We start from the raw sequence: 14,565 nt of genomic DNA, 5'->3' as shown, positions 1-14,565 counted from the left end.
TTCCTAAATCTTAATACAGTGTGAAGGCAAATATCCTTATCTGAAAATGTAAATATGACAAGTATAAATAAATAATAAATAAATCAGGGAAATAATCACTTAAGGACTGATGACGCTAGAGCTAAGTTTTTAACATCCTTGCTTAATACTCAAAATATATGCTTAAGTAATTTAGTAAATTTTGTGGCTAAAGCGGAAATCAGAAACTTCTGAAATGACCACAGGTGAGTGTGCAAGGCTGATGTGACATCTTAGTGAGTGAGAGTCCTTTCAAGGTGAGTTCAGATCTCCACCCATCTTTCTTAACCTTTCTTGCAAGCTGGTTGATGACGAGAGGGCTTTCATCATCTCCACTCTGAGGATTTCCAGGCGCAGTCGCTGTATCCCTTCTCTTGCAGGTAGACATGGATGCCCTGGAAGTACCTCTTCACAGCCAGGGTGGGGCCCGTCCTTCCCAGGCAGAGTCTTCCTCTCCATCACCTGCCCCAGGCAGGCGTCCAGGTCTTCCAGCTGCTGATGGATTCCAGTGCGGAGCTGCTCCAGGAGGGTGGTGTCCCAGGCAGCAGAGGAGCGCTCTGGGTGGAAGAGGTTGAAGCTCTGCTGGAGCATCTCGTGGAGCACAGAGAGGGCCTGGGCCTCCTAGAGCTGGCCGCCCTCCACCATCTCCTGGGGGAAAGCGAAGTCTTTTCTGTCCTGCAGACAGAAGCGAGGGGAGAGTCTCCTCATTTGGCCCAGGAGCCTGAGGTTCTTCCTGCCAATCAGCATGTGGTTCTGAGACAGGTCACAGCCCAGGGATCCTCCCAGGCTGTAGCTGACCAGAGCCAGGGCCATGAGTAGAGAGAGCACGAAGGCCATGGGGAAGATGCGGCTGCTGCTGGGCTGGCTGAGACGGCGTCTGGGGGAACCTTGAGGTAGGTTCTCTGATGCCATGCTTTCTATGTGAGGCCATTAAATAGGGAACATGATAGTTTTCATTTTCTAGTCATTTCTCTACACTTTCACTTCCTTTTTTGATTTTCATTTATGTATTCACAATATGATCAAATAAAATGTCATCAATCTAAACTATTAATATTGTGTATTTCCCAATAACTTCCTATGTGCCCATCCAAATGGATATTTACCAATCAAATGAGGAAGTCTTTTTCTTAACTCAGGAGTGACATATGTGTGTAATTACACACATTATTGCTTTTTGTCTCTCATGCTGTTCTCCTCTTGTCCATAAACACATCTGCAGCCCTGATCTTAGGCTCCACTTTTCCCTCTTACTTTACATAGGAAACCAGGCTCCCTCAGCTCTGTATTTCTGTATTTATAAAGTATTTACCAGTTCACTCTGGTAATTAAGCTCTTTGAAATAAATGATGTTTGTCTTTAGTGTTTGATTTAGAGAAGATTCTGAATATTATGAGTCCATGAGCTACCCCCATGTTTCTCTTCCTTCTAGTACACGTTCCTGCAGATCCATGAGGTTTTGCTTCAGGGAACCACGGAGTCAGGACTATTGCAGACATGACGCTTTCCTTCCACCATTTCCATACTGGAGACCTGTTGTCCTTCACTAGCTGGGCCAACACCCGCAGAAGAATCCTGGTTCTTCTCAGGGAACATGGGTGAGGAGACTAATTCCAGGATGATTGTGTTTCCCCAGCAGCACCTCACTCTCAGGGAGAGATCACATGGCGCCACCCCCTGTCCTCTGGTGACAGAGTTCCCTTGCTCACCTGCTGGACTCCCTCCCTGCGGACAGGCTCACCACAGCCTGAGGATGTGAAAAATCTCCTTTCTGTGGAGGGCTTGTTTACTTGTTGGGAAAATAGATGGTCTTCCTAAACCCCCACCTTCTCCTCTGGAATGTTTGTGTGAAGGACCTGAGTTCCCAGTGGTGACCCCTGTTCTCCTGGCCCATATCTCCAAGTGTCCTAAGTGTCAGTATTGCCCATATGCTGAGAGTAGGGTGCATTTGTGCAAGTAGACAGAGGAATTATCCAACTGCCATTATTTTACCTTTAGTAGAGAGATAATTTTTATTTTACCAAGGATAGATTTTATCATTCTACTCTCTTAATTTTTTGAACACGTGTGATGTTCAGAGTTTCTGAGTTGGAGGAATGAGATTCAGTGGTGTTGCTGTCTCTCATCAGAAGTTTATGTCACAGAACCCAGTGAGCTTCAGCTGCTCCTTCAGTCAGTTGATTCCACTGGGCTTCCTTTGTTCCTGTGTCTCTGTCTTCCTCTGAGAATGCAGGGCAGTGAGATTCGCTACTCAGTCAGGGGAAATAGCCTTCTTTCTTTGCTTGTGGGTGATTCTTCAGTTGAAGTTGTTTTAATTTATATTGACATACTGGACAAGATGAGTCTCACTGCTCCTGCTCTAGTCCTAATTCATGATGAGGTGAGAACAATAAAAGGAACTAAAGAAAGCCAGAGGGGCTGTACTCTATCATTTTCAAGACTAGATTTTTTTGTTTTTCTTTGCACCTTTCCTAGAAAGTAAAATTCGAGATGAGAAAACAAATGTAGACCAAAAGAAAACCAATGTCAATCTGAATGTCATGAATATGAAAAAAGGGAAGTGGCTTTCCCCTGACACAATGACGTATTCTGAGTTAGCAAACTTCAGTGCAGCACAGCTGGGGACGATGCTGAGGCAGAGGGGAAGGAAGAGGCCAGTATGAACAACAGAAAGGCTGGGACAGAGCTGGGTCTGCCAGAAACTCAATGAAGGAAACGTTCTGGGTCGGTTGACTGCCCTTTGCTTTGCAAGATCAGTGGCCTCATTTTTCTTTCATTTAATCCATGTAAGATCAGTTTGAGGAGAGAACTAAGTCACATCCATCAGCTCACAAGGAATGCCAGTTGCTAGAAAACTAACTCTCTGGCAGGATTTTGGAGACCAACCTTGCTGACCATCTGTCTAGGTGACAAATCCGCTCAACAATGAGACGATGCTTTGTGAAAACTAAAATTAAATAAAAGGGGATCAGATAATTCCAAAGATCATTATATTAATCTGGGTAATCATAATCATAGTATTAAAAAAATAACTGAATTTTGTTTGCTACTAGTGGACTTGCCATTTTAAGCTCTTTAAAATATTAACTCAAGGTCTCATTGACCCTATTTGGATCACATCATTTATACAAGTGGAGAGAAATATCAATCTGGAGCTTTGAACTATTCCAATGTACCAAATACAAAGGAGCTTTAAAATGATTTGTCTGAACAAGCCCATTAAAACGAGTGAAGGGTTCAAGTGAACATGATACTGGGAAACCAACAAAATGAGTTAAGGAGGAGAATGAGATGACAAAAGCCCTTAAATCCCCTGCAAATGCTAAAGGGTCACTGTTAATGGCTTTGTAGGGCAATAAGGGAGGTGGTCTTAAGTCTAGAGAAATCTCTTTAAGGTCTAATCAAAATAGACAAAATTGCTATTAAGTAGTTAGAGGGGAATAGATTTTTCTGCTATTTGAAAAAAATAAAATGAAAATGAACGTGACTTTCCTACTGGCAGGACCTGGCCCTTTCTGACTTGGATTTAGTCCCTGGTATGAAAAATGAGATCCCACAAGCCACGAGGTGGTAGGTCTAAGATTTTATGACTGATTTCTTCAGTGAAATATGGGCTTCCCTGGTGGTTCCTATTGTAAAAAATCTTCCTGCAATGCAGGAGATCTGGGTTCGATCCCAAGGTAGGGAAGATCCACTGGTGAAGGGAATGGCAATTGACTCCAATATTCTTCCCTGGAAAATTCCATGGACAGAGAAGATTGGAGAGCTATAGTCCATGGAGTTGCGAAGAGTCGGACATGACTAGTGACTAACACTTTCACACTTTCTTCAGTGAAATATAGTACCCCTGGTATCTCTGCATTTTAAACTCCTGACTTTTCTCGTGAGTTTAAGAACAAAAGAGAAATATCTAACAATTTCCAGTCATTTTAGCTCTGACATTTCTCCTATAAGATGACAACGAAAATGACACTCCGCATCTGGTTCTACCTGAGTGAAGTCACTACCCACTGCAGTCCCTGACCTCCAACACACGCTTGATAGGAGTTCAGGGTGGAGATCAGGAAAGAGGCCCTCTGTGCTGCAGGAAAACTGACACTGCGGGCCAGCAGTTCAGGTCCCTCCATCGTGTCCAGCTCTTTGCAACCCCACTGATAGCTGCACGCCAGGCTTCCCTGTCTATTCCTGTCCAACAGGCCAGCAGAGAGTTAGATAATTTTCTGAGAAAAATTTATGAACTCAATTTTCGCAACTTCTCATACTTAGAAAAGCTCTAAGATCTTTCAGAGAAACATCTGTACCTCCTGACTCTCAGTCACCTTCTACCAAGTGATGGCACGTAACCCCTTTACCACAATCGTGTATGTACAGACACCCTCTAAGTCCTTGGAGCAGTTCCTCAGAGCTGAGGAGAGTTTGTCCTCCAGTTATAGTCCTCAGTAAGTCCTCCCAAAAAACTGAACTCTGGCAGTCATGTTGTCAGTATTTTTCAGTTGACAAGGTCCCTTTGCAGGAGGCCTCCTCAGGTCAACTTGCTGTTCCCATTCATAGTGAAGACACCTGCATTTCTCACCTCCAGTCCAGATGGTTCATCCTATTGTTTACTGATAGAGGCCAGTGAACAACCTCTTTTCTTTAGTTTTCCAACCGCTAATTCAGATGTGGGTACTGAGAAAGCCTCATGTCTTAGCAAGATGGAAGAGTATACATACTTCCTGGACAGAATTAGGGAAGGTTTTGAAAGGACTCCTTAGCATGGAGAGAATGCCTTCGACTCCAGGGTCAGCCTCATGGCTTTGTATAGTTGAGTTTATTTAAATTTCTAACCTCAATGTATTAAACATTATAAAATAATACTGTAGGATTTTAATATAAATATTATTTAAGGAATCATTTGTTAATAAAATGCTATTTTAACAGTAATATAGGAATGGTATTTGCTTCTTTTAGGACCCTATTCCTCAGACAGGTTTCCAAACCTCTAAATGTACTTTAAATGTCTCTCTGACTTTAACTCCTACTCAGTGCTGTTTGTACCAACTGGAAACAAGAGAAAGATGACTGATTCATCAATGTCCTCTTTCCAAATTGCCTACGTTAAATACATGAGGTTCCACAAAGATCTTTGCTACTTTTAGGAACTGTGATCTTCCAGAGTGTACATTACTGATATGTGTCCTTTCAGGAAGGCTCTGTCACACTAGTTGCGAAGGGTATTAAAATCGCTGCCTGTGTCCCTTCTATTTAAGATTGTTTCATTTTGCTTGTCTCTGAAAGAGGCAAAGATATCATGATGGAGTTAAAGAACTTTCTTGCATTGCATTGTCCCCAGGCACATCTTGCCCTGCTCTGTGATAATTTGCTGGATCCTGCTGCTGCTGCTGCTAAGTCGCTTCAGTCGTGTCCAACCCTGTGTGACCCCATAGACGGCAGCCCATGAGGTTCCCCTGTCCCTGGGATTCTCCAGGCAAGGACACTGGAGTGGGTTTCCATTTCCTTCTCCAATGCATGAAAGTGAAAAGTGAAAGTGGAGTCACTCAGTGTGTCCGACTCTTAGCAACCCCATGGACTGCAGCCCACCAGGCTTCTCCGTTCATGGGATTTTCCAGGCAAGAGTGCTGGAGTGGGCTGCCATTGCCTAAGGAGGCAGTAAGTCTGCAGCTGTGATGGGCGTGACCCTCCTCCCTTCCAAGACTCTGCAGGCTGCTGTGGTGTGAATGTCACCTGTGTCAGAGGCACTGCTAGTAGCCAGGCTTTCATGCTGTCTCTGTGCTCTCAGCATCCACTTCAATCTTCTCATTCTCTGAAAAGGAATGTGTAGTGAAATGCTTGCCTCAGTTCTTCTCATCTATGTTGTTCCATGTCCTGAGGGCTTCCTGCTATTGTCTTGCTACTTCTGAATTACTCTGTGTATCATCTTGGGATTCCTAGCTTAATAGGAAAGTAAAAATGTAAACTTAAAGGGCCGGTGCTGTGATTTTCCATAATGTTCAACACATCATTGATTCCTTCTTCATTCAGAAACCTGCTGGTTTCTGTTGATTAATTCTACCAAGCAAGCTCTCATAAGGTGGTCAGTGTCATCTCTTTTCCCACGTAGGAAGAACTTTCCATCTACATATCCATGAATGCACTGAGTCTTAAGGGGTTGCAACCCTTCCGTCTCTGTCTTCTCACCACTCTCTCTTGTGTTGTTAACACATGGCCATTCCATCTCTGCTTCCTTTGTGGCATTCCCTCCCTTTGAAGGTTGCGGTCATAGGACTCAATTTTAAGCCTTCTTCTCATTTGATACTCGTTTCCCATTTGATCAGTTTTTCTGTTCCATGCTTTACATTTCCTGAAATTGCTTGTAAATTGCCATCTCCAATGTCCAGTGGGCATTTGCACTGAAATGTTTACTAATTAATTGTACTAGTTAACTTTTTATACCCTGTCACATCTTGGTCTACATTCTACTGGTGGAATTCCAGTTTTCTCCCTTTCCTATAGCATTCAACCTGATATTCATTCCTGCTACTAATTCAGTTCAGTTCAATTCAGTCTCTCAGCCATGTCGGACTCTTTGCAACCCCATGGACTGCAGCACACCAGGCCTCCCTGTCCATCACCAACTCCCGGAGTCCACCCAAACCCATGTCCATTGAGATGGTGATGCCATCCAATCATCTCATCCTCTGTTGTCCCCTTCTCCTGCCCTCAATATTTCCTAGCATCAGGGTCTTTTCCAGTGAGTCAGCTTTTTGCATCAGGTGGCCAAAGTATTGGAGTTTCAGCTTCAACATCAGTCCTTCTAATGAACACCTAGGTCTGATCTCCTTTAGGATGGACTGGTTGGATCTCCTTGCAGTTCAAGGGACTCTCAAGAGTCTTCTCTAACACCACAGTTCAAAAGCATCAATTCTTCTGCGCTCAGCTTTCTTTATAGTCCAACTCTCACATCCATACATGACCACTGGAAAAACCATAGCCTAGACTAGATGGACCTTTGTTGGCAAAGTAATGTCTCTGCTTTTGAATATGCTGTCTAGGTTGGTCATAACTTTCCTTCCAAGGAGTAAGTGTCTTTTAACTTCATGGCTGCAGTCACCATCTGCAGTGATTTTGGAGCCCAAAAAATAAAGTCAGCCACTGTTTCCACTGTTTGCCCATTTATTTGCCATGAAGTTATGGGACTCTATACCATGGTCTTAGTTTTCTGAATATTAAATTTAAAGCCAACTTTTTCACTCTCCTCTTTCACTTTCATCAAGAGGCTCTTTAGTTCTTCATTTTCTGCCATAAGGGTGGTGTCATCTGCATATCTGAGGTTATTGATATTTCTCCCGGCGATCTTGATTCCAGCTTGTGCTTCTTCCAGCCCAGCGTTTCTCATGATGTACTCTGCATATAAGTTAAATAAGCAGGGTGACAATATACAGCCTTGACGTGCTCCTTTTCCTATTTGGAACCAGTCTGTTGTTCCATGTCCAGTTCTAACTGTTGCTTCTTCACTTGCATACAGATTTCTCAGGAGGCAGATCAGATGGTCTGGTATTACCCTCTCTTTTAGATTTTCCACAGTTTATTGTGATCCACACAGTCAAAGGCTTTGGTATAGTCAATAAAGCAGAAATAGATGTTTTTCTGGAACTCTCTTGCTTTATCCATGATCCAGCGGATGTTGGCAATTTGATCTCTGGTTCCTCTGCCTTTTCTAAAGCCAGCTTGAACATCTGAAAGTTCACAGTTCACGTATTGCTGAAGCCTGGCTTGGAGAATTTTAAGCAGTACTTTACTAGCGTGTGAGATGAACACAATTGTGCAGTAGTTTGAGCATTCTTTGGCATTGCCTTTCTTTGGGATTGGAATGAAAACTGACCTTTTCTAGTCCTGTGGCCACTGCTGAGTTTTCCCAATTTGCTGGCATATTGAGTGCAGCACTTTCACAACATCATCTTTTAGGATTTGAAATAGCTCAACTGGAATTCCGTCACCTCCACAAGCTTTGTTCGTAGTGATGCTTCCTAAGGCCCACTTGACTTCAGATTCTAGGATGTCTGGCTCTAGGTGAGTGATCACACCATTGTGATTATCTTGATAGTGAAGATCTTTCTTGTAGAGCTCTTCTGTGTATCCTTGCCACCTCTTCTTAATATCTTCTGCTTCTGTTAGGTCCCTACCATCTCTGTCCTTTATGGAGCCCGTCTTTGCATAAAATGTTCTCTTGGTATCTCCGGTTTTCTTGAAGAAATATCTAGTCTTTCCCATTCCATTGTTTTCCTCTATTTCTTTGCATTGATCACTGAGGATTAGTACTCTTTAATAAAGTGAACATTTTATTATGAATTAACTGATTATTGATTTGGGGTTAATTTCTTTTTAAAAATCAAAGCAACAAAAATGAATGAGTTAGTTACATTTACATTTAGGTCTTGAGAGCAACACACAACCTGGCCTAAGGAAGTGTATTTTTGATTCAAATCTTCAAATCAGAAAAGGGGTCTGCTGCTGCTGCTGCTAAGTCGCTTCAGTACTGTCTGACTCTGTGCGACCCCATAGACAGCATCCCACCAGGCTCCCCCATCCTTGGGATTCTCCAGGCAAGAACACTGGAGTGGGTTGCCATTTCCTTCTCCAAAGCATGAAAGTGAAAAGTGAAAAGGAAGTCGCTCAGTCATCCTGTCACTTCATGGCAAATAGGGAAACAATGGAAAGAGTGAGAGGCTTTATTTTTCTGGGCTCCAAAATCACTGCAGATGGTGACTGCAGCCATGAAATTAAAAGACGCTTGCTCCTTGGAAGAAAAGCTATGACCAACCTAGACAGCATATTAAAAAGCAGAGACATTACTTTGCCAACAAAGGTCCATCTAGTCAAGGCTATGGCTTTTCCAGTGGTCATGTATGGATGTGAGAGTTGGACTATAAAGAAAATTGAACACGGAAGAACTGGTGCTTTTGGACTGTGGTGTTGGAGAAGATTCTTGAGAGTCCTTGGACAGCAAGGAGATCCAACCAGTCCATCCTAAAGGAAATCAATCCTGAATTGTAGTTGCAAGGACTGATGTTGAAGCTGAAACTCCAATACTTTGCCCACTTGATGTGAAGAACTGACTCCTTGGAAGAGTCCTGATGCTGGGAAAGATTGAAGTTACGGGTAGAAGGGGACGACAGAGGATGAGTTGTTTGGATGGCACACCGACTCAATGCCCATGAATCTGAGTGAACTCCAGGAGCTGGTGATGGACAGGGAGGCCTGGCGTGCTGTAGTCCATGGGATTGCGAAGAGTTGCATACAACTGAGTGACTGAACTGAACTGAACTGAGTAATATGCCACTGTTACCTGTAGACCATCAGAAAATGGGAACTATGGTCCTGTAAATCATTGTTGAAGAATCGAAACCTTATGTATTAGACCTTAAAAAGGAAATGCAGAGAGTTGTGACAGGATTCATCTTGGTGCAATTTAAACTATCAGAATAGACTATGGAGTCACACCTCTTTTAGACTAAAGAAGAATGTTAGATTGAGCTTTGGGTTTTTATTTCAAGCTGAGTTGACTCATGTAAATGAATATCTCCTTTTTGACTGAGACTTTTCCATGAGTATATTTCATTTCCAGTGTAATAACACAAAAGAAGCATTGAAGCTGTGACATTCTCTGATGCCCAGAATAGAAGGGAAAAGCTTTTCAGTGGAAACAAAAGAGAAAAGTGTAGAAAATGACAGTTCTGGCCTAGTAAAGATCTCATTTGCAGGAAGTTGCTGGGCACAGCTGCATAGAGGCTGGCACAGCCTGACATCTGCAGCATCGCCAAGCTCACCAGGTGCCAACCCTGTCCCTGATGACATGGAGGGTGGTGTTCTCCAGCCCTGGAGAATGGTGATCATCACCATTGCCACCCTCTGGGAGACCAGGAACCCCCAAACTCAGCATTTCTGTGAAACTGAGGGCTACAGCTCAACCTTCCCTGCACCCCAGGGACCGGAGGGCACCACAGAACTCCCTGCAACAGACCAACTGGCCTTGCTCGCCCAGCACACCTGTCTCCAGGTCCAGTGCCTTGAACTCCAGCGCCAATTCCACGTGGAGAACCGGGGAGTCCCTGTAGGCAGGAGCCTCCAGCTGAGCTAGGGGCTGCTGGGGCCCAGGGAGTGCGTGGGGGCCCCAGGAGCAGTGACTAACGTTCCTTTTCGGGCCAGGACTGCCAGGGGAGCCTTTCAGTGGCTTTGCTCAGAGCCTTTGATTTCTGCACCTGCCCCTGCATACATCCTCACCTTCCTGGGTGGAGATTTTAGCCAGAGCGGTTTATGCTGGTGCCTGTTTATGCTGTGATTAATGGCTGGGAAATCTGAGCATGTTGTGGTACGTTTTCAGATTCCGGGTTGTTTTGGGGGAAAAGACTAATTTGGAGAAAGGGGAAAAGGCATCTACAGTCTGGACAGTAATCTAGATATTGGGACCACACTTTGGAAAGACTTGAGGACAAGCCAGTCTTACAGGAGCCCCTGGGGAAAGGGGAAATGATTTTATTTAATATAAATGGCAATTTCCCCTGCAACATTCAAGTAGTTGAAAAATATTTTTAAATGTATAGATAAATCTTAAACTCACACCAAGTTTAAATATTTTCCTTATGCCAAAGCAAGACTTTAAGTTCCTGGCTTCAGTGGAAGCAAAATGATCTGTAATGTTTTCAGAATTACTTCTTTGTTCATCTCAGTTCAATTGAGCCGAAAGCCATATTTGACCATGTATGACCTAGTAACTACCTTAAGTAATTAATCTCAGTTTTCAAAATCTTTTTTTTCTTCTCATTTCTTTTAACTAAGGATCTCATGTTAAGCTTTCAAATTTGTACATAATTTTTCATTGGAGAGTTTTATTAACTTTTTAAAATGTCATTTCATATAGATAAGTTGCTTTAAAATTCATAATCAGGATGTTTTTATTTCAGCATAATGTAGATTTACACTTAATATACCATTTGCTACTTAATAAGCATCTTATATGCCAAACGAACTGATTGCATGTTGATCTGATGCTTACTAAATATCTCGGTGTGCTTGGTACAGTCATGAGATTATTTTATTTGTTAGTAAAATTTCAAGATGTGTAGATATGCTTTGTATAATACTAGAAAAGATTAACCTATTCTATTTTGCAGAGGCCGAATTTTTGCATTAAAAATTAGAGTTGAGCAAGGCACAGATATGGCATAATCATCTTTAGGGTAGACATGAAATAATGGCAAAAAGCTTTGTATACACCTGTCACACTAACAACTCTCACAGCTGTTTAATGTGTCCCTGATGCTTTATATCCATCTACTCATTTAAGATAATTTTGTAAGTTGTTATATTAACATCATATAGAGTACAGAACATGAGATGATATATTAATGGACTACAATATTCCTGTTATCCCTATTTTGTTTTTAATTGGAGAAAAATTGCTTTACAATGTTGTGCTGGGTTTCTGCTGTACAACAATGTAAAATCAACTATAAATACACGTATATCCACTCTCATATCCCTTTTTTAAAGCCAAGAAAACTGTAGCAAAGACAGGAGAAATCGACTGGACTAAATGATGCAGGAAATTGAGGGAGAACTAAAGAGATGCCCAGGTAACAAATATACTGGTCACCTGGGAAGACAAAAGTAACCGCAAAGAATGTAGCAAGATTGTCGTATTCAAACAGTTTAACTGGTAAAACTCTTTTAAGCTTATCATTCTTATTATTATCATTGTTACACTTAAATCTTTATTGACAACCCTAAGGACCAGTAGTATCCTACCATTGTGCAGAATACTGGGTGGGAATAAGAAATGGAGACATGCTCCTGCTCTGGGGAGTCAATTCCTCTCCATTTAAGGGACTCTCCTGAAGGTCTGGATGGAGGATGTGTGTGGGGGAGGGGAGTTTAAAATGAAAAGAAAGACTTTGATCTTGGTAAACTACAGACTATAAGAAATTCTTAAAGTAATAAAAGTTGAAATATGGGAAATGTATAAATTGGTGGGATCTTTGTTGATCAGTTTTTATAAACGAACCCTGACTTGTTACTGCAGGAACTTGGATATGCCTCAATAACATTATTATCTGTACAGCACATTGACATTTGATTTTGAAGATCTTCTTAGAAAATCATACTATTTGATGACAGGCAACATACCTATTTCCAGTAATTAACCCTCTGTTCAAATCTCAGCCAAAGTACGTCCATGGCGGTGAATAAAAGATATGGTGGGTGTGCATGAGATAGTTCAGCCTATTTCAGATGGTGAAATATCAAAGTTTTGGCTTAGCTTCTGGTTCAAAATGGCAGAAATAGAAGGACATGCACTCATCTCCTCCTGTGAGAGCACTGAACTCGCAGCTAGTGTTGAAAACCATCCACAGGAGGACTCTGGAGCCCACCCAAGAAAGATTCCCCACGTCCAAAGACAAAGAAGAAACTGTAACGAGACGAAGGAGGCGCTCAATCACAATAAAATAAGTCCCATACCTGCCAGATGGGAAACTGACAAACGGGAAAGCAATAATACCAAAACAGTCCTCCCACTGTTGTGAATGCTCTGAGCCTTATGCCATGCTTCCAAGCCTGCAGATCTGGCAAAGGACTGGGTATCCCCAAGGAATCTGACTCTGAAGGCCAGTGGGATTTAATTACAGGACTTCCACAGGACTGTTGGAAAAAGACTCCACTCTCAAAGGGGACAAACCGAATCTTGAGTGCACCATGACCCAGTGGAAAGGAGCAGGGACCCCACAGGACACCAAAGCAGACCTACATGCTAAAGGAGGGAGTCTCCTGTGGAGGTGGGTCAGCAGGGGCTTCCTGTGGGGACAAGGGCACTGGCAGCAAGCCATCCTGGAAGGCGCCCCTCGGCCGTGAGTCCCCTTGGAGGCTGCAGAAAACCAAACACTTCATTCATTAATAAAGTTTCTTACTTTGTAGTACAAGAAGGACAAAATTGGCTTCTGAACTCTTTGGGTTTTGGTCTTTCAGTAGCAATGCAGAGGCTCCAGGAGGTGACATGACCAGCAAGTATGGACAAGGGACTTTGTGGAAAAGAGAACTAGGATCCAACCCGGGACAGCCCAGGACTGGAGAGCAGAACCATACATTTCACAGCCCCTGCTCTTTGCTTCCTGCCTCTTCGTGTATTTGATTATCTGCCATTGATATGAGATTTCTATTCTTTCCCTATTATTCATGTTTGTCTTAGATCAAAGCATTTTCTACTAATCTTACTTTCTCAAAGAGTTTCTTGCAAACTCATAGAAATGCTTTTAGAAGTATGAAACCAGAAATTGGAATTCTCTTCAGCATACAGCAAAGAAAAGTCCTCACACTGAAAGCCACTCTGAAACTAGCACCCAAGATGAAAAGAAAATACCTTTGTCAGCACCTTTCCATGCTGCCCTCCAGGCGCTGTCTCAGGGCGGCTGTCCTGTCTCCTCCCTGAGGGCAGCCACGCCGTGCTTCTCACGGTCCTGATGATTTCTGCCAGGAGCGCGTGATGCCTCTTGTGTGATATGGACTCATTGAACTCAAACAGTAATTGTATGAAAATGACACTCATGTCCCCATATTAAAGATGAAGAAGCTGACCTGCAGAGCTGATCTCCTGGGTTCCCTTATCCCACTGCCCTCTTGTGCTGTTAACACATGGCCATTCCATCAGATTCCTTTGGGGCATTCCCTCCCTTTTAAGACTGAGGTCATGGGGCTCCATTTTAAGTCCTTTTCTCATCTGTACTCTTGTCCTATTTGTCCTGTTATGCCTCACGCTTTATGAAATTGCTTGTAAATTGCCATCTCCAATATCCATTGAACATTTGCACTGAAATGTCTACTATAAGCAGTTACCTTTTGTTTTTACATCCTCTCACAGCTTGATCCACCTTCTACCTGAGGAATTCCATTTTTCTCCCTTTCATTGTAGCATTCAAGCTGATAGTCATTTCTACTACTAATTATACTATTTTAAAAACAGTTAACATTTTATTTTAAATTAACTCATTATTGTTTTAGGTTACTTTCCATTAAAAAAAATCAAAGTTACAAAAATGATTGGATTAATTATGTTCATGTCTATGTCATGAGAGCAACACACAACCTGGCTAGAGATGGTATATATTTACTTGTAATGTGCAAATCACAAAGATGGGTGAAGGAATTGTAAAATGCAACCCTTAATAAAGTTGCACATTCAGTTTGATGTTTCTTTTTTAAAGAAAAACACAGGAAGTTTTTTATAGTAAGATTTAATAAATAATATATATATATATATATATATACAAAATATATTTTTCCCTTCATACATACATAATACTATGAACAAAATAGTTTAATTCTTTATATATAGATAAATATTAAATTAGATAAATAAATGTCCAAGTAGATAAATAAGTAGATGGATCATCTTGAGTATCTGCGACAGGGTAGTGCCTGTAGAGTAGATCATGATGTCGCTTAATATTACCTGAAATCATTTGACAAATTGATTCAATTCAATGCATGATGACAGCAGAAATGAGTCTTCCACGTGGC

At 42.1% G+C, this 14,565-nt stretch overlaps 1 protein-coding gene across 1 annotated transcript; it reads right to left on the bottom strand.

Moving 5' to 3' along the window:
• Positions 1 to 270: 270 nt before the first annotated feature.
• On the bottom strand, positions 271 to 609 carry LOC108635144 (interferon tau-like). The gene has a single exon (XM_018045415.1). The coding sequence runs from the start codon at positions 607 to 609 to the stop codon at positions 271 to 273; it is 339 nt and encodes a 112-aa protein (XP_017900904.1).
• Positions 610 to 14,565: the final 13,956 nt, after the last annotated feature.

This window comes from Capra hircus, unplaced genomic scaffold, assembly GCF_001704415.2.
Source record: "Capra hircus breed San Clemente unplaced genomic scaffold, ASM170441v1, whole genome shotgun sequence".
Classification (NCBI taxonomy): domain Eukaryota; kingdom Metazoa; phylum Chordata; class Mammalia; order Artiodactyla; family Bovidae; genus Capra; species Capra hircus.
This window is presented reverse-complemented; position numbering and strand designations above follow the sequence as displayed.

Bases quoted from the DNA above. Each gene is read 5' to 3' on its own strand.
- LOC108635144 (XM_018045415.1), bottom strand. From the start codon at position 609: ATGCTCCAGCAGAGCTTCAACCTCTTCCACCCAGAGCGCTCCTCTGCT.